Source organism: Heloderma suspectum, chromosome 1 (genome assembly GCF_057233095.1).
Source record: "Heloderma suspectum isolate Gila_16-S chromosome 1, 16-S_ref, whole genome shotgun sequence".
Lineage (NCBI taxonomy): Eukaryota > Metazoa > Chordata > Lepidosauria > Squamata > Helodermatidae > Heloderma > Heloderma suspectum.
The window spans coordinates 96927456-96948370 of NC_139458.1; the positions used below are offsets into that span (position 1 = coordinate 96927456).

At 44.2% G+C, this 20915-nt stretch overlaps 1 protein-coding gene across 1 annotated transcript; it reads left to right on the forward strand.

Moving 5' to 3' along the window:
* Positions 1 to 4182: 4182 nt before the first annotated feature.
* Positions 4183 to 20224, forward strand: LTO1 (LTO1 maturation factor of ABCE1). Its single transcript, XM_084852087.1, has 5 exons — positions 4183 to 4364; positions 10238 to 10343; positions 10688 to 10758; positions 17398 to 17515; positions 17707 to 20224. Exons 1-5 carry the CDS (start codon positions 4306 to 4308, stop codon positions 17773 to 17775), a joined length of 423 nt encoding a protein of 140 aa, XP_084708213.1. The 5' UTR covers positions 4183 to 4305; the 3' UTR covers positions 17776 to 20224.
* Positions 20225 to 20915: the final 691 nt, after the last annotated feature.

The following is a 20915-nucleotide window of genomic DNA, read 5'->3' on the forward strand; positions in this document are numbered from 1 at the left end:
TGAGGTGAAGGTTGTAAATGCTTCTTTATGGGAGGAACGTGTGCCGATCCCTTTAAAAGAAGCTGTTGTAAGACCACTGTTGGAAAAGCCATCACTGGATCCCATTACCTTAGAACAGGAGTGGGCAGGAGGTAGGTCTACAGATGTGTCAGACTTCAACTCCCAGAAGCCCCTGCCAGCATGGCGAATGATCAGGAATGCTGGAAGCTGGAGTCTCAAACATCTGGAGATCTACTTTCTGGCTATTCCTGCCCTTGATCATATATGGACAGCTGATGGGCCACAGAACTCCAGGGTGCCCTGTCTACTTTTCTAACAACCACCCAGCTGATCAACCCCAACTGAACAGAGCCCCTATCAGTGGCAGAAAAACAGCCATCTCAGAGTTGGAGTTGCTGGGGTTGGGAGAGGTGAAATAATTGTCCATAGCTTGGCAGGCTGCACCAGAAGCGGCCAAGGAGCATGTGCAGCTCATAGGATGTGCACCTTTGCATTAAAAAAGCTTTAAATGGTTTGCCGCCAGGTTATCTGAAAGATTGCTTCCTCCCGTATTCCCATAGCTTAAGATCTGCTCTGAAGGACCTGCTATATGTCCCACCCCCAAAAGAGGCTAGATTGGTGGGAACATGGGACAGAACCTTTTCTGGGGCAGCACCTCAGCTGTGGAACTTCTTCCCTAGGGGGGTTAGATTGGCTTTTTGGTTGTTTAGTTTAAAGTGGGCCATTAAAACCTCCCCACCCCCACCCAGATTTTGAATGATTTCACCATTAAGATTTCAAAGAGACAATGCCAGGATCTTGCATTTCTTGCTGCAAGTGTTTGTATTCAAGTAGCGAAATGCAAGAGCATTCCCCTAACCCGCACGTTACTCTTTGCTTAGTGCCACCCATGAAAGTTGCAAATTAGTTCAGTTTCACCATAAACAATGCGGTTAAGAAGCTGTTTACAGAAGGAAAATCTGACAGATAACTTTGGACTGATTGCTCTGTTGTTTCAGCAGGTGAGATTAGATGTATGTCTGAACACTGCACTTGAATGGCCATGTCTGGGTCACACAGTCCTTCAAAAGCAGTTGAAATACTAACACAGAATCTTTGTAAAAAAATTAAGAAGCCAGAAAAAAAGCGTTCACCCATTTAGCCTCACAATACTGTTAACCCATCGCCCTCAAAGACAACCAAACTATTCTGTAGAATTGGAACACTTTACCAGCCTGATAAATTTTAAAATCAGCTTACTCCCCACAGCTAGTCTATGCTAGAATAGTATGGGAAAAAGTGAGATTCAAGCCTGCATTTCAAAATGCCTGTTTTTGCCTTCTCATTTTGTGCCACCATTTTCAAAAGTGCAGCTAAATGCATGAGTGCTGAGTATTGTTTGAGCCAAGAGTGCTGCAGAAATTTTACTGGCACAGATTCTGAACAGATTACACATGTTCTAAAAAGGGGTGGTGGTGGTGAATGACTGACTCTTTCCTGGATGTCATGCATGGTCTCTTCTGAACATGAAGTCTAAGAGCCCTTGTTTCTCTCTCAAGCGCATCTGAGAGCTCCAAAGGGACCCAGAGGTGGAATGTTGATTGGGAAGAATGACCTTTGGACAAGAGAGAAATGATCCAGGGAGCTGGAATTAGTCCAGGCCTCAGCCCACAAGCAGGAAACCTGGGGACAGCTTCAAGTGTTTCAGGTGTGGTGTGGTGGCTGGGAAAAGCGGCTTCCAGCCGATCTACACCTATAACTTTTCTATGCAGCATTCCCATGCACCGCAAGCAACGCTCATAGTAAACACCATACTCCTTGGACTGCAGTGGAGGGGAACCAAATGTTGTTAGATTCCGACTCTCATCAGTCCCAGCTAGCTTGACCAAATGGTCAGGGATGATGGGAACTGTAATCCAACAACATCTGGGGGGCACATATCCCCCACCCGTTTTAGAGGAAAATATAAAGAGCTACCACTCGATTAAGTCAGGACATTTGACAATGCTTGAATTGCTGTGGGGGAAAAGGTTGGTTGATCCTTAATGAAGCCCTCTAACTCTCCTCAGTTTTAGCTAAATCATGCCAGGCCTGTGCATCCTTCTAAAACTATCACAGTTAATGGAGCCGGGCTGCTTTGGCCCTCAGGTAATCTGAGCACAGCCACTGCCCATCTAGCCTATGACTAGTTTATTCAACTGGCTGTACCCTGCAATTTGCTTGCTAGTCCAGTTGATTGCCTCACACACTGCCCCACACACAGAGATTTCTTTTCTTTTTGGCAGTAACCACTTGCTATTTACCATGTTGGGAAAAAAGAAACAAACAAGTGTTCTGTCTTATAGAAGATTTTCTGATTCTTTCCCCAGTTGCTTTCCCTCAGAGCCATGCTTATGTGATTATTTGCATACTTTTTCACAGGATGGAAAAAAATATTCGCATCCGTCTGTGGGCAGATGACAGAACAAACGGCACTTGACAATCCGCGAAACACAGACCGAGTGAATTTTACACAGTCTGTACATCCCTAATTCTTTGTGGGATTAAGATTGGATCCTTTACTCATGTTCCCCCCCCCCGGGGGGGTTCTTTTTCTGCCTTTCTATATATTCCATTACACAAGCACTAGGTGGCACTGTGGTATAGCAGAATTGCGCAAATTCTCCAGGGTTTCATGCCGCCTTTCACAGAAATACTAGACTTTCCTCATTAGAAAAAACAAGCTGCTATACTGGTTGCAAAGCACGGGAGAGGCCCTGAAGGATGATGATGTCATGTAAAGCACCCTCAAACTGTTATGACTGAAGAATCACGAGTGCACAATAAATGCCTCATGTAGAAAGGCTCATTATTATTTATATTGCCTAATCATTGCACATTGGCAGTTCATCAAGTCCCATAAGAAAAATAAAATACAATTAAAAAAAGAGAGGCCTTTGTTTGGAGGAGCTTGCAACATTTTAAAATAAACTTGCCTGAATATTAAGACCATGCTCTGAGGCTCTTTGTCAAGTCCCCCAGTCATCCATCAGACATAAAGCAGGTAGTGACAGGAGAAAGGGCCTTTGTGGTACCCTGTCTTTGAAATCCACCCCACTCCCTAAGGAGGCTTCCCTGGTACTGTCCCATTTTTTTTCCTCTCCAGCACCAAGTGGACACTTTTTAAAATTTGCCCAGGCTTTTTAGATCTATCAATTTTTATGCTTTTCAGCACTAGAATTTTATCTGCCCTACTGCTTTATCATGTTGCTTTATACTGTAGTTGATCAACTTTTAATCCTCTGTACATAAATTTTAGGCTGCTTGATGTTTGTACTAATTTTGCTAGCTACTTTTATATTGCAGTTTTAAAAAAAATGTTTTTGTTTTAATTTGTTCTGTTGTAAATCTAACTTTTTGTAAGCTGTCCAGGGAACCTGTTGGAAGGGAGGGGAGAAAAAAGAAAGAGATGGATAGTATTTTAATCCAATGTAAGCTACTCAGGAACAAACAAGCAGGGGGGATTATGATAGGGAGAAGTGAGGAAAGAGCCGAGGGTTTAAAAGAAGAAAGGTGACTGATTGCAAATATATTCACAAGTTCTGACTTCTAAGCTTTAGTTTCAGGAGGGGTTGGGGAGAAAGGGGGCTAAGTCGATGCCACACATCATCATGCAGCTCCTGAAAAACGTGCCAGATGGTTCTCAGTGAAATCAAGCAGGAGAATTAAAATATTTTTATTTATTTAGGGCACAATCTTATGCAGGTTTAGACAGAAAAAACTCCTACAAAAAGTCCTGTAGGACTTTTTTTTCTGTCTAACCCTGCATAGGATCGCACCCTTTATGTATGTATTTATTTCTATACGCCCCAATAACAGATAAAAACACAGATCTATGTCTCAAGAGGAGTTTGGAAACTTCTAAAAGCAGAAAACTCGTCCTGATATAAGCGTCACGTGTGAAAACCCCCGAGGCTGATTGTGAAAAGCAGGCCCTCATCACGAGCCACGTCCACAGGTGTACCGCTCCGCCCCGCGCAAGAGCCGCCCGAGGCCCCCTTCAGCGCCGCCGAGGCGCTCGGCCGGGTTTTCTTCTGCAAAGCAAACTGGCCCCCTCTAGCGGCTTAACCGGGAATAAATGAAACGCAGCGGCAGCGCCGGGGAGGCGGCCCATACCGTGACGAGTCCGGCTCTGACGTCACGAAGAGACGCCGGCTCCCCTTTGGAGCATGCGCGACGAGGCCTCTCGAGGTGGGCCCTCCCGGTTGCCGTCCGCCGTCATGCAGAGCTCGGGATGACTGTGTGGTCAGGCGCAGTAGCCGCTCGGGACTTGGGGAGGCAGGAGTTATGGAGAGCGGTGCGTGCGCGTCGGACGCCTTCGATGCCATAGTCATGGCGGAGACGAGGTACGGCTTGATCGGGGTCTCGGGTCTGCCTTGGCCCTTCGCGTCCCCGGCGAACCCCTCTGCCCCACCCCCTTCCATTCTGTACCGGGAGGAGATGGGAAAGAAGAAGCGGGAAGGCGTGTCCCTGTCCCTGCGTAGGGCACTGTATGGTAGACCAGCCTTCCCCGATCCGGGGCTCCGTCCAGATGTTTGGACTACAGCTCTCAGCATCCCTGACCGTTGGCCGTGCTGGTTGAGGCTGATCGGGCTGGTCGTCCAAAACATCTGGAGGGCACCAGTTTGGGGAGGGCTGTGATAGGTGAAAATCCAGGTGTCCTGGGTGTCATTTAACTCGTTTTATTACAGATTGCCTCTGCTTTAGAGTATTAACTTTAGGAAGCGGGAGGAATTTGGGATACAGTTTATTGTTACCATCATCAACAACTTCATCACGCTACATGTGTTAATTAGCTCACCCACTATCAGGATGTTTGTGTTATCATCAGCAAGTGTTTTGAGAATGGCCGCTATTAATAACATGATTGTCTCTATCTCTCCTTTCTGTGTTTCATTCCCTCCACTCTCGTTGTTCATAAGCCTCCCCCCGCTACTGTGTGTGTATATAGTTGTAACTCAAGATGACAGTTCATGCATCTGGTGACTAGTCTGTGAAAGCTTGTGCCTGTAATAAACTTGTTAGCCTTCAAAGTGCCACAGCTACCCCTCTGTTGTGAAGGCAGTGCTCTACTTTAACGTTGGAGATCTGCGTTCAAACTATGATTTCTGCTCTTCCCTCTTGCCCCACCTCACCAAGGATCTCTGACTGAGTTTACTACCTGCATGTCAAAAATTTAACTTGCTTCCCCCACCTCAGCACAGAGATGCAATGATACGGGAATGTTTCATATGTTGAATTTCTGCCTTTCATTCAGTTGTTAAAGGGATGAGAGTGCAGAGAAAAGGATGCTTGGGTGAGGGAGAAAAAGAGTTGACAACCCAAGTTCAGACTCAGGCTAAGCCATTAACTTCTGGGTGGCCTTAGAAGTTTGTTTTCTATTCTCCGGTCTGTAAAATGGGAACAAGAGTGACCTGCCTCACAAGGATAGTAGAATATTGTGTAATTGATGACATCTTGTTTCTTTCCTGTTCAGTGTTCCTTTTACTTCCCACTGTCCCTGATAATACCAACTTTATAAAATGTATGTCCAGATGGACTTGTTATAACATTAAGAGAAAATTGGGTCTTTCATCTCCCAGCAAGATTTCCTAAACATTTTGTGCAGCTCTGACGGATAGAATCATCAGAGTTGGAACTCTGATGATTCTATCATCAACTCCGAAGCTCACCTGGACTAACCCCCTGGCTAATGCTGGAAATCCTCTATGACTGTCACAAGCTATGGTTAAAAAACAACTAGAGAAAGTTGACGAGAGAGGTAGTTAGGTGCATAGGTCAAGGAGAAAAGGAGAACAAAGTGTTAATAATCTGTGTGTGTTTTTTAGTACTGGTCCTTGTTACATCTGTATTTATTGGCTATCATGTTGCTTCCTCAAGCTGAATGTTCATATTTCATGTATGCCTTCACTTGTGCCACTGAGTTTAAAAAGTAAGCGTTCAGTTGCTGTTAGTCAAACCAGTGTAAGGGTTTTGTCATGTAATAAAGAATTATAAGGACTCTGACATGAAAAGAGGAAGATTTATAAACCAGTTGTCTATTCTGGTAAAGCTGTTATGTGACTATTTAAATGTTAATCTGTATTTTATAGCAAGCAGAAATGAACTCTGAGAGCAAAATTGTGTAATCACATTTCTCCTGAATGTGCTGCTTCTGTAGTACCAGCCAAATGTTATGGTTTGTAACATTGGACTGTCACTGCTCTTGATATAACTGGGCACTTAAGTATTGATGTAGTAAGCCCTAATGCTGGAAATATTGATGTCTGTTATTCCAGTGGCCCTTTCTAACTGTTCTTCTTTTTAATTTTGTTGTTGTTACAAACAGTTTTACCAAGTTGCCATGTTTCATAGAAGGCAGGCATTAAGTATTGACTTGTTGCAGTGTTTTGCCTGAAGAGGCAGGTGCAGAAGGGATAAGCTCTCTCAGTTGCTATAAGGATTGAAATGACCATTGGTCATGTCCAGCCCAAGAGGGCTTTTTCTCTAGGGCAGCCTTTGCCAACCTGGTGCTCTTCAGAGGTGTTGGACTGCAACTGCCATCATGCCATTATGCCATCAATGGCCATGCTGGCTGAGGATGATGGGAGCTGTAGTCCAACCCATCCAGAGGGCACTAGGTTGGGGGAAGGATGCTCTAGAAAAGTATTTTCACCCAACTTGGGGGGGACACCACTGGAGAGCAGTGCTCTCCACCCCCAGTTTGGACAGCCATTCCAGGAGGATGGCATGGCCCACGGAAGTGAAAGATGCCCAGAGTTCCAGGGGCATCACCAGGGTCTGATTCCCCCGTCTCTCTCCTTGCAGAGGTCATTCCACAGGGCAACCACAGCTGTTTTTGTGCCAAAGCCAGGCCTAAACCTGGACTGAGAGAGATCCAGAAGATCAGTTTCATTGGAGAGTGCCTCGGGTTGACAAGCAACTGCATGCATGAGCACCTTGCCCATGAAGGTGGTGTTAGCCACTGTCTTGTAGTTGTTAAAACCTTCTGGAGCCATATAAGAGGGTTTTTTTTTTCAGGAGTGATTGTTGTACTGTCTCCTTTAAGTAGGCTGGGACAACCCCCTCTCTTAAGGAGGAATTGGCTACTTCCTGATCCCAGCCAGTCATCCCCTCCCTGCTAGATGTAATAAGCTTTGAGGGGCAAGGGCTGAGCATGCATGTGGTTGGTTGGACTTGACTAACTACCAGAGTTATCACAGCAATTCACTGTGTTAACCAGTGGTTGGATACACTGATTGGAGTGTGTGTTCATTTATTGCTCTGCATTGTAAAATACGCCATCTACTGTAGCCTGTTGCTTTGTTTGGCCCCAGTTTGTAAACTTTCTCTCCTAGTATGTGTGTGTATGTTTATATGCATATACATATAGATATACACACCAACACATACACATATCAAAGACTTAAAGAGTGCTTATCAATGGGAACTTCTCAAACTGGGGGGAGGTAACAAGTGGAGACCGTAGGGCTCAGTCCTGGGCCCACGGCCCTTCAACATTTGTATTAATGCCTTGGATGAGGAGGTGCAGGGAATGCTTATCAGATCTGCAGATGACATAAAATTGGGTGGGATAGCTAATACCCTGGAAGACATAAACAAAATTCAAAGAGATTTTGATAGGTTGGAGCGCTGGGCAGAAAACAACAGAATGAAATTTAACAGGGATAAATGCCAAGTTCTGCACCTAGGAAAAAGAAACCAAATGCACAGATACAAGATGGGGGATACTTGACACAACAAGACTACAAGCGAGAAGGATCTTGGAATTGTTGTTGATCACGAGCTGAATATGAGCCAACAATGTGATGAGGCTGCAAAAAAGGCAAATACTATTTTGGGCTGCATTAATAGAAGCATAGCTTCCAAATCCTGGGACGTACTAGTTCCCCTCTACTCAGTACTGGTTAGGCCTCATCTGGAGTACTGTGTCCAGTTGTGGGCACCACACTTTAAGAAGGATGCGGACAAACTGGAGAGGGTTCAGAGGAGGGCAGCGAAGATGCTCAGGGGACTGGAAACAAAGCCCCATGAGGAGAGACTGAAAGAACTGGGCATGTTTAGCCTTGAGAAGACTGAGGGGAGGTAGGATAGCGCTGTTCAAGTACTTGAAAGGTTGTCACAGAGAGGAAGGCCAGGATCTCTTCTCGGTTATCCCAGAGTGCAGGACATAGAATAATGGGCTCAAGTTACAGGAAGCCAGATTCCATCTGAACATCAGGAAACTTCCTGACTGTTAGAGCAATGCGACAATGGAACGAATTACCTAGGGAGGTGGTAGGCTCCCCCACGCTGGTGCCATTCAAGACGAAGTTGGACAGCCACTTGTCAGGGATGCTTTGACTCGGATTCCTGCATTGACCAGGGGGTTGGATTTGATGGTCTTGTAGGCCCCTTCCAACCCTACTATTCTGTGATTCTATATACACACATGCAACATGTAGCTTAGCTAGTGGAATGTAATTTGCATTCGCACTAGTGCCAAATCGCACATTGCCTAATAGGTTGTATCCAATGTTAGTCCTACTTAGAGTAGCCAGATGGAATGGACTTAATGGAATAGACTTGAATTAAACTAACATTACATACAACTAGGGATGGACGAAAGTCACTTACCTTTCCTCGAAGCTTTTCGCGGTGGGGGGGAGGCGCTTCGCTGCTCCCCCCACGAAGTTCAGGCCGGGGGGGGAGGCTTCCCGCCTCGCCCGGCCAAAATTCAGGCCGGGGGGGAGGCTTCCCGCCTCACCCGGCCGAAATTCAGGCCTGGGAGGAGGCGCCTCGCCCGGCCGCGAACCAAAAAGTTTTTTTTAAAAAAAAACGCCCCCGTGATAGGCTACGTGACGATTAATGTAGCCTATCACGGCTAGATCTGCAAAGTCAGCCGTGATAGGCTACGTTAATCGTCACGTAGCCTATCACGGGTGACTTAAAAAAAAAAAGCGCGTACGCAAATGGCGGCCCCCATAGGGAGCCGCCATTCGCGTTCCTTATTTGGTCGCTGTAGTCTACGTAAATCTTTACGTAGACTACAGCGACCAAATAAGGAATGGGAATGGCGGCTCCCTATGGGGGCCGCCATTATCCATACGCACTTTTTTTTTTAAAGTCACCTGTGATAGGCGACGTGACGATTTACGTAGCCTATCACGGCTGACTTTGCAAATCTAGCCGTGATAGGCTACGTTAATCGTCACGTAGCCTATCACGGGGGCGTTTGTTTTTTTTCTTCTTTTCTTGGAATGGCGGCGGCGGCAGCCGGTCGAAAGACCGGCTGCCGCTCCCGCCCCGGACGAACACCCGCCGAACCGCCGGCTGGACCCACCGCCGGGAGGGACATTCACCAAAGGTAAGTCCCGTCCCGGGGGGGGATGCGGAGAATTTCTCCCCGAAACTTGTTCGGGGGGCCGAACACATTGGCGCTCGGCCTCCTGAAGTTTCGGGGAGAAATTCTCTGCTAACCCTACATACAACCCAATATGTGAACTTTTACAGAGTCAGTTTAGCTTCGCTAACATGAGTAGAATCCTAGTCAGTCAAGTTTATTATATGGCTGAAGCCATCACAATATTATATATTCATACAAATTAAACAAATACAAACCAAGTGCACATATCAGTAATGCAAGTATTCTGGTCTGTAGTGACCATACTAATTTGTCACCCTTGCAGCTCACCAAATTTAGATCTGTAAAACCTTTTCCAGCTGTGGCACCTTCTGCAGCTATTTTTGCAACCTGAAGTGTCATGTATCTATCATTACATTTTTTAAAATCAAGCTTTTATGAGATACAAATCACACGATGGGCATACTATCTCATCAAATCTTGATTTTTAAAAATGTATTTTTTAAAGAGAATCCTATTCCCAGGAAGAAGCTGTTGGAGAAGGACCTGACAGCTTCCTCCTGGGGTATTTATTCAACCACAGTCTTTATAACATAATTGTGGCAGAAGTTCGACCATCTCTGTGCCACATGGGCAAGCTCTTTCAGAGTATAGGTAATTGTTAAAAGTGTCCCCACTTCACCATGGGTTTGAAATTGAATGAAATCCTGCAAAGAGTGAAGCTGCTTAACCCACTTTGAAGCTGCTTGGAACTCAGTGGGCCTTCCTTTGAAGTTAACATCTGTAGGATTGAGGAGTTAGCCTCCCAAGGTGCAAGAGCACCCTTTTGTGCACTTGACTAACATAGTGCATCTTTCCAAATCTGTCTTTTTACAGATTTCATGGTGAAGGCTATCAAGAAGGTTATGCTGAAGGAATTGATGCTGGTGTCATTGAAGGAAGGCAATATGGATTGCAACAGGGTGCCAGGATTGGCTTAGAAGTACGTGTTAAAATTAAAATCGGCTTTCTCATCAAAAGGAGTGACATGACAATTTATATGTTGAGACCTAAGCGGATATTAATCCATAAATTGAATTTCACTGCTTCTGCAATTGTGTAACTGGACATAACATTCTGTGCAAATATTATATTGCCAAAACAATCTAATTATTTAAACAGGTTTAATTAGATTGAGTTAAGCTTCTGAGGCTGTGAGTTTAAGTAAGCTTATGTGTCTGGTTCCTTAGGTGTTCTTTAAATTCGTCATTTAAATTCTCCAAGGAGAAATAATCCTATTGGCATCAAAGGAACAAAGCATTAAATGATCTATTTTCAAATTTATAGATTGGATCATACCTTGGCTTTGCAGTGACATGGCAGAGGCTGCTTCATAAAGGGTCAGATGAAAAACACAGGTAGGTTTTAAAAAGAAAGCCAGTGTTTACCTAATGGGTTGGATCCAGACTTTGCCTCCCGTTGATGGAAGTCTCCTCATCCATTGAAGGAATCCCACTCGTGGAATGGGGGAGGAGTTGATTTTTGTTGTCCCCCCCCCTCCCCTTACAACCTCCTATGCTCCCTGATAACTTGCTCCAGGGTTGGGAGGCACTCCAGAACAGTGGGGAAAGTGGTGCTGGGAACTGCAGAGGGAAGGAGAAATTGGCAAAAATTGCTTCCTCTCTTCCCCTTTCCACCAATGGGAGCGTTCTGAGCAGAACACAACTCAGGATGCTCCTGTTGGAGGAAGGAAACACTGGATACAACCCATTGTCTGACTTTTCATGGGTTTGTTCCAGTTTGTTTCCTAGAACTGGGGTGTTTTTCTTTGGATCAAAAAGGTCAAAGTTCTACAGTGAGGCAGAGAAGATAAAGAGGGAGACAGTATCAGCATGAGATAGGCAGTAAAGTGGGCAGGGCAGTGGTGGAGAGGGTGACAGCATTGCTTGTCAACACATAATGCATTATCATTTAAAGCCCAAAGGTGATCAGCCCAGCAGATGTGCCAGCTCAATATCATAAATCATGCCATTTTGTTAGTGTTCCAGCAACATGACACATATAGTGGCATTCAGAAACATGATTTAGAATCCTTGAGCTTCCTGAGCATTTAGGAATGCTCAAGCATTGCATTCAGCCACTTACATGAGAAGCTTTCTGAAACGTCTATAGATGGCTTTACCTTCTTAAACAAGAGGGTCCAAGTTAAGCTGTGTCTCTCTCTCTTTTCCTCCCCCACCCTGCTTTGTATCCTATGCCTTCATGCTGTTTTTGCTGAACCACTACAGCACGTATTGAGTGCTTTGGAAAAGCCTGCCAGTGAATATCATATGAATGCCGTTTCCGTTTCTTCTTCGGATAGAGAGGTGATTATAAATTGGCAGAAATCCACTGCTAGGCACTGAAAGATGAGGTAATGTGTGGAAGAATATCGGTGCTTTTTCATAGACGAACATTTCTGGGCTCATTGCCTGGCAGATGGATACCTCTGTTCTCTCAAGTGCCAAATTTCTAAATAGGGGTATTTACTTGTAAGTTGCAATTGCATAGCCTCCTCTTGCTAGCTAGTGCTCTGGACCCCCCCCCCCCCAATAAAAATACATTGCAGTCCTCTGACTTCAGGTATAGTAATGGACATTTATGTTGTCCAATGTAAAGCATACATGATCTAAGCTACATAAAAACAAAGATGTGCTAGTCCATGAGAGAAGAATGAATCCAAAATCTCCAGTTGGACAATGCCGTTATTAGGATCAACCACAATGTCACAAACGATTGTGCAGGTTTTCGAGTTCTCCAGGCCTCTTTCTCAGGCTAGGTGGTTAAAAAATAGGGAATGGGAGAAGAACATAAATGTTTTTAAAAATAGGCCAGATGTCATAGCCATGAGGTCTGATTAAAGCTGTGTCTGTTAGGAGATGTAGGCTGCAATCCTGTATCCACTTACCCCAGAGTAAGCTCCATTCAATTCATTGGGGCCTACTTCTGAGTAGACATGCATTGTTGTTGTTGTTCAGTCGTGCCCGACTCTTCATGACCCCATGGACCATAGCACGCCAGGCCTTCCTGTCCTCCGCTCTCTCCTGGAGTGTGCTCAAGTTCATATTCATTGCATCGGTGATGGTATCTAGCCATCTCATCCTCTGCCGTCCCCTTCTCCTTTTGCCTTCAATCTTTCCCAGCATCAGGGTCTTTTCCAGAGTGTTTTCCCTTCGCATTACGTGGCCAAAATATTTGAGCTTCAGCTTCAGTATCTGTCCTTCCAATGAGCAGTCAGGGTTGATTTCCTTTAGGATGGACTGATTTGACGTCCTTGCAGTCCAGGGGACTCGTAAGAGTCTTCTCCAGCACCACAGTTCGAAAGCATCAATTCTTCGGCGCTCAGCCTTCCTTATAGTCCAGCTGTCACAGCCATACGTTGCTACTGGGAAAACCATAGCTTTGATTAGACGGACCTTTGTCGGCAAGGTGATGTCTCTGCTTCTTACTATGCTGTCTAGGTTTGCCATAGCTTTCCTCCCAAGGAGCAAGCGTCTTTTAATTTCATGGCTACAGTCACTGTCTGCGGTGATCTTGGAGCCCAAGAAAATAAAATCTGTCACTGCTTCCATTTCTTCCCCTTCTGTATGCCAGGAAGTGATGGGGCCAGATGCCATGATCTTAGTTTTTTTTATGTTGAGTTTCAAACCAACTTCTGCACTCTCCATTTTCCCCCTCAACAAGAGGCTCTTTAGATCCTCTTCGCTTTCTGCCATTAGGGTGGTATCGTCTGCGTATCTGAGGTTGTTGATAATTCTCCCAGCAATCTTAATTCTGACCTGTGATTCATCCAACCCGGAGTTTCTCATGATGTACTCTGCATAGAAGTTCAATAAGCAGGGCGACAATATGCAGCCTTATCGTACTCCTTTCCCAATGTTGAACCAATTGGTTGTTCCATGTCCGGTTCTTACTGTTGCTTCTTGACCCTCATACAGGTTTCTCAGGAGACAGGTAAGGTGGTCTGGTACTCCCATCTCTTTAAGAATTTGCCACAGTTTGTTGTGATCCACACAATCAAAGGCTTTAGCATAGTCAATGAAGCAGAAATAGATGTTTTTCTGGAATTCTCTTGCTTTCTCCATGATCCAGCAAATGTTGGCGATTTGATCTCTAGTTCCTCTGCCTCTTCGAAACCCAGCTTGTACTTCTGGTAGTTCTCGGTTCACATGCTGCTGAAGCCTAGCTTGTAGGATTTTGAGCATCACCTTGCTGGCATGTGAAATGAGCGCAATTGTATGGTAGTTTGAACACTCTTTGGCATTGCCCTTCTTTGGAATTGGAATGTAAACTGACCTTTTCCAGTCTTGTGGCCATTGCTGAGTGTTCCAAATTTGTTGGCATATTGAGTGCAGCACTTTAACAGCATCATCTTTTAGGATTTTAAATAGCTCAGCTGGAATACTGTCATCTCTGCTAGCTTTGTTGTTAATAATGCTTCCTAAGGCCCACTTGACTTCACTCTCTAGGATGTCCAGCTCAAGTTCAGTGACCGCACTATCATGGCTATCAGGGACATTAAGATCATTCCTGTATAGTTCTTCTGTGTATTCTTTCCATCTCTTCTTAATCTCATCTGCTTCTGTTAGGTCCCTGCCTTCTTTGTCCTTTATCATGCCCCTGTTTGTACAAAACGTTCCCTTGAGATCTCAGATTTTCTTGAAGAGATCTCTAGTCTTTCCCATTCTTTTGTTTTCTTTGATTTCTTTGCATTGTTCATTTAAGAAGGCCTTCTTGTGTCTCCTTGCTATTCTCTGGAACTCTGCATTCAGTTGGATATATCTTCCCCTTTCTCCCTTGCTTTTCGCTTCCCTTCTTTCGTGAGCTACTTGTAAAGCCTCATCAGACAGCCACTTTGCTTTCTTGCATTTCTTTTTCTTTGGGATGGATTTCGTTGCTGCCTCCTGAACAATGTTACGGACCTCCGTCCATAGTTCCTCAGGCACTCTGTCTATCAGGTCTAATCCCTTAAATCTATTCCTCACCTCCACTGTATATTCATAAGGGATATGATTTAGGTCATACCTGAATGGTGTAGTGGTTTTCCCTACGTTCCTCAATTGAAGCCGAAATTTTGCAAGAAGCAGCTCATGATCTGAGCCACAGTCAGCTCCAGGTCTTGTTTTTGCTGACTGTATAGAGCTTCTCCATCTTTGACTGCAAAGGACATAATCTGATTTCGATATTGACCACCTGGTGATGTCCATGTGTAGAGTCGCCTCTTGTGCTGTTGGAAAAGCGTGTTTGCTATGATCAGCGTGTTCTCTTGGCAAAACTCTATTAGCCTTTGTCCTGCTTCATTTTGTACCAAGGCCATGCTTGCCTGTTATCCCGGTGATTTCTTGACTTCCTACTTTAGCATTCCAATCCCCTATGATGAAGAAGACATCTATTTTTGGCGTTAGTTCTAGAAGGTGTTGTAGGTCTTGATAGAACCGATCAACCTCAGCTTCTTCGGCCTCAGTGGTTGGGGCATGGACTTGAATTATTGTGATGTTGAATGGTTTGGATTCGTACTGAGATCATTCTATTGTTTTTGAGATTGTACCCCAGTACTGCTTTTCCCACCCTTTTGTTGACTATGAATGCTGCTCCATTTCTTCTAAGGGATCCTTGCCCACAGTAGTAGATATAATGGTCACCTGAATTAAATTCGCCCATGCTTGTCCATTTTAGTTCGCTGATTCCCAAGATGTCGATGTTCAATCTTGCCATCTCATGTTTGACCACCTCCAGCTTACCTTGATTCATTGATCTTACATTCCAGGTTCCTAAACAGTATTGTTCTTTACAGCATCAGACTTTCTTTTCACCACCAGACACATCCACGGCTGAGTGTCCTTTCGGCTTTGGCCCAGCCGCTTCACTCTTTCTGGCACTACTTGGAAATTCCCTCTGCTCTTCCCCAGTAGTATATTGGACACCTTCCGACCTGAGGGGCTCATCTTCCGGCATCATAGCTTTTAGCCTTGTGATACGTTCCATGGGGTTTTCTTGGCAAGAATACTGGAGTGGGTTGCCATTTCCTTCTCCAGTGGACCACATTTTGTCAGAACTCTCCGCCATGACCTGTCCGTCTTGGGTGGCCCTGCACGTGCTATTAATAAAGATATGATGTTGAAAATTTCTGGTTTCAGGAGTATTTTTAATTTTCTATGAAACTGGTGTTTTGGAGCTAGTGTAGCTCCATATTCAGGTAGAGCAGGAATGGGCAACTTGTGGCTTCCTAGACAGTTTGCCTACAATTTCCATCATCCTTCACCATTGGCTCTGCTGGCTTGGGCTGATGGGAGTTGTAGGCCAAAACATCTGGAGGGCCATAAGTTGCCCACCCTGAGGTAGAGAATGTGAATCTGGAGCATCTTCATTCAAATTCCATTTGTTCACGGAGTTACTCAAGCATCTTTATTAGTTACAGTCTGTTATTCTCTGTTCCCTTATATTTAAAGTGGGAAATTTCTAGGGCTGCCAATCGATTTAAGCAATCTTAGTTGATTATAACCAGAGGTTTAATTAATCAGTTGATTAAATATGCAAACTTTTGCTTGGGTTGGATCCAGAGGTGCCCTTCCACGAGTGGAAGACCTACTCCGTGTGCAGAAGGGCTTTTTCTGGCTTAGCACAAGATCTGTATGTGCAAAAATCCAGACGTCTGCTTCTCTTTGTGGAAGGCATTACACCATCTCTTGTACAATGTCACACAATGCCTTCGCTGACTCTTGCAGAACGGTTCATGGAACAGTGCCAGCGCCAACATTTCTTCAATTTATGGATACACCCCCTTGTGTTTAAACCAAGACTTATCCAAATCATCTACTATTAGTACTACTAAATAACCACCCAGCAGTGACCAGCCATATGCTTCTGAGAAACCCACATGTTTCTTTCCCCTGCCTATCACTGTGCAAGAGCCTGCTTGAGCAAAGTGGAGACATGAAAGATGCTGTCAGCCTCATGACAAGGAGACAGCAGCACTCAAAAGATAACTGTGTTCTCATGCACAAAACTACCCAAGGCTGCAAGCACCACATCTACCTCCTCTGCCCAGATACTGACATTTTCATCCCCCCTGCCCCCGCAAGAGCAAGCCCTACCCCCAATCTCTGCCAAATCATGACTCTGTCACTGTATCGGAAGAAGAAATGGAAACTGCACCCATGTAGTATTTCTTGGCAGTCATTTCTAAAAGACTCTGAACCGCATGTTTCGGTTCAAGTCATTGCAAGGGCTTCCCATTTCCTGGTGGGAGGGATGCTTGGAGGAAGGAGTGGATGGATGGATGGGGATGCTTGGGGGATGGAGTGGATGGAGGGGCTTCTCCTTGAGAAGCCTCTCTCTCTAGGACAGTGACAGACACCTGGCCTAGGCAAGGAGAGTCCACTAAAACAAGCCTGTGGAGAGCTGTGAGGGCTTCCTTGAAAGTTGGTCTGGAGAATGGTGTAGCAATCGTACCTGGTTATTTGGCCCAGATATTTTAATTACACCGTTTTTAAAGGATTAGTCAGGTGGATTAATCAACTAATGTGACAATCCCAGAAATCTATCTATTAGGGGTATTCAAAAATTCGTGGAAATCTGGCTATTCAGAGTAGCAGATTTTATGACAGATCATTCCAATATGTTCCTCATGTGGCAAGGCTGCATCTCATGCTGCTGTAAGAATGCCCTGCTTTCTTTGTTGTAATCTCTCAGGGAACGCAGTGGCAACCCGGGTGTCATTATCCTTTACATTTGTTATTAATGCTAAATGGTTAAGGGTTCCCATGTGGCAATAAGTTGGGCTAAAATTGTGGAGGTGGTGATGATAATGAGGATGATTTGTTAGTGCAAGTAGTCTTAGTTTTGTGAGCTGTCTCCCATGTTGGGATGATTCTGAAATTATATTACAAGGGGACTGGGCGGCCAAAGCCTGTATTTCAGAACTTCAAAAATGCATCCTGAATATTCAGTGGGTCATTCTGCTAATTACTGATTTAAATCAATGTGTTATTTTGTGTGTGTGTGTGTGTGTATTTCAGGAAAAAGATAAAAGTACTAGAGTCTTTAATAGAGATGATTCAGAAATTTCCTCGTGAGGATCCAATCTACGACAAACTTCAAGAAGACCTGGAGAACATCAGAGGACGATTTAAACAGGTCTGTAACCAATTTTAATGCTGGAACAAAAAGTGTATTCATTGTGTACTGTTCAAATGGAATAATGGTGTAATTGTAACGTCAGATAGCTAAGGAACAGATGAGGTTGATGTATATACATAGTGTAAACGTAATACAATAGTATAAACGTAATACAAATCAACATTTGTAATTTCTCTTTTTCTTTTTAGGTGTGTTCATTGCTGCATATTCCATCTGATTCTAGACTTGGTTCTGAGGGATCTGCACTTACATTCTGAAAGCAACATGAGCAAAGAAGAAAGCTTCAATAGGACCTGAACAGTCTTGGGAGGACAAACTGTGGCTGAAAGAGGTGTTCTTTTCCCCCCCACCCCCAGACATGAAAGCTAACATTTCTATAGAGATAAAGGCAATACATTAGTTTTATGTTACTTGAATGTTATGCTACTCTTAGTTCAGTTTGCACATTCTGGGTTGTATCCAATGTTAGTCCTACGTACCTAGAATAGACCCATTGAAATGAAGGAACTTAAGACTAACTTAAATCTTGTTAATTTCATTGGGTCTGTTCTGAATAGGACTAATATTGGATACAACCATCTGGTTTAAGAAGGCAGTGACTCCATGGAGATTCCTGTTAATTAAATTACTGTTCAATTAAATGTTCAATACCAATTAAATGTTGGAAATAATCTTAGATTATTTCCAAGATTATTTAGAAATAAATATAAGCCATTATAATTTATATTATATTAATTTATCAGTGTCATTTCTGTTAAGTAGGCAAAGTGATTTAAGAAGTTTTGGGGCAGTTTTTGTAAATGAAGATTTCATTCATCAAATTGACATTATTTTGGAAATAGATGACAAGTTGTATTTCACTATATTAGTGCAACAAACACAGTAAACTGTATAACACAGATGTTATCCATGTATATATTTGTGTTTTTCACACCTGTAGTGTAGTCTCTCAGATGACACATAACTAAACTGAGGTATGTTTTATCTGTGAACAGCATTTTCATGTAGCTGTCTGACCTCTAGGCTCTCATAAAATTCCTAGTTCCAAGTCAACAGCTTTCCTTTTAATAATATATCATCATCATTATCCTTAATGTTGTTGTTGTTGTTGTTATTGTTGTTAAACAACCTACATATCTTTGGTACTGAGATGGGGAAGTGACTTAGCTTGGCTGTAATACTTTTTCTGAAAATCTAATTTTTAGAAATAAAGTGACACAAGAGGGGATCTGTACAGAAATTTCCTAGGCAATGATGGTAATTAGCTTTGGGAGATGTGTTTCCCAGAGCCAGTCTGCACCCCCCACACGCACCAGTTTAAAGCAGCCCTGGGGAACTTGTGGGCCCTCAGAAGCTGTTGGACTCCAATTAGCCCCAGCTTGGCTGCCCAGTGCTGAGGGATGATGGGAGTAGTAGTAGGGAGTAGTAGTTCATCTCCATGTGGAGGGCCGCAGGTTCCACAGCCCTGGTTGAAAGGATCTTTGGGGGAGGGAAATGAATCTGGCTTGGAATCAACCTCCCTCTCTCCACCGCCGCCCTGCCCCTAGTTAAGGGGAAGCAAGTGGCAAGCTTAATTCACAGCTCTGGCTAGGCCAGGTGAGTTCTGTCTCTGCATGCTGCTCTTGGCTGCCAACAGTACAAGGCAACATGAAGGCAGCACACACGTGTAGTTCAAGGAGTGGATCTGAAGCTTTCTTGAAAGCCAGCATTTTCCAGCATCCCTTGAGGTTCCCACTCCCCGTCAAGTCCCACCCCTGCCTTTCTACCCATATTTGTTCCTGGTAGGTCTCCACTCATTGTACTCCCTTCACTCCCTCCATTAGTTAAATTCCAGGTGCTTGTTTCCTTTGGCTTTGCTGCTCTGTGCAGAACATTGTGTTATAACTGGTTCATTCTGCTTGGGTATGATCCTTGGTCCCGCACAACTCTGAAGCTCAAGTAACGTTCCCAAATGAAGGGGGAGGCTGGGTGGGGAACTGAGCGGGTCACAGCAAACTTCCCAGACTGTCCTGCTGTGCTGCCTTTGTGGGAAACAGGATCCCTACTGGATCTCCCTGTGCACAGCTCAGCTATTGCCACACCAGCAAGATTATTATACTCCTTGTGTTTAGACCAGTCTTCCCCAACCTGGTGCTTTTCAGATGTTCTGGATATGAACTCCCATCAGCCCAGTCAGCATGGCCAAGGGTCAAGAATTTTGGGAGTTGTCCAAAATATCTGGAGGGCATCAGGTTTGGGGAGGCTGGTTTAGACCGTTGGAGAGATCCAAGGGAGAAAGAGCTGGTGCAGGGCCCCCTGGTGGGAAAAGAAATTATATCAACTAGAAATGGATATAAAATTGTTTTTGTGTTCCTCTGGAAATTCGAAAAGGTTTTTTAACATCGTTTTTTAAAAGACAGAACCCACTCGCACACTGCTTGGTGAAAATGCTTGTGCGACCCAGAAAACTGAAATCACCTTTCCTTATAGTGCCCTATTTTATTTTGTATTAACTCATGTTTTTATAGCTCGATTGTATTGTGAAATTGGGGACGATACAGTGACATCCAGTTTGCCTTTAATTTCAGTGAGATGCAGTTTATTGCCGACATAGCATTATTCTCTTCCCCCGTATACTTGTTTTGGGTTGCTGAGTATTCTTCCTTCAGGTTTCCCAAGTTCCATTGTAGATGTTCAGTTGTAAGCATTACTAAAGCTTCATCCATGACTACACCTCTTAGTAATATCTGTTACGGTGATCATGAAACTTGAACGTAGTACTACGCAAGATGATCCCATCCACAGCCTGCTTTGTATTGTGTCTGACATTGTAGCTGTCATTTCTGGATATCTTGTCCATTGTGCTAAAAGCATTACTTTTATTCTAATTGACTGCTATGGCAATCCAGTCCATTATCTAAACTGATAACACACATGAGAATTATTTTAATCTATTTCTTTATTCATTTTTTACTGTTGGAAAAGGGGGGGAAAAGCTAAAAAATGTGGGAATACAATGAAAAAAAAAATCTGGAGTAAGGGCAGGAAGAAGCCTTAGCTATGCACCCAGTTTACTGAAACTTAGAAAAGCAGTTTAGAAATGGTATTGCCAATCCACAATTGAAAGCTTGAATCCAGACCTGCACAAGCAGAAGTGCAGCTCCCCCTGCCCCATCCATGCCATTCCAGAGGTCCTCCTGTCCTTCCAAAGAGGGTTTTTGGGTGGCACAGGGAGGATGAGACAGAAAAGCATTGTTGTGTGAGCAGCCTTCCACTCAGGTATGTCTGGATCCAAGCTTGTGTGTAATCAAAGGGAACAAGCCATTTATGCCCTGTGACTTGCTTTTGGGCCTTCTAAAACTGGGATGGGCAGAAAGTAGATCTCCAGATGTTTAGGACTTCAACTCCCATTAGCCCC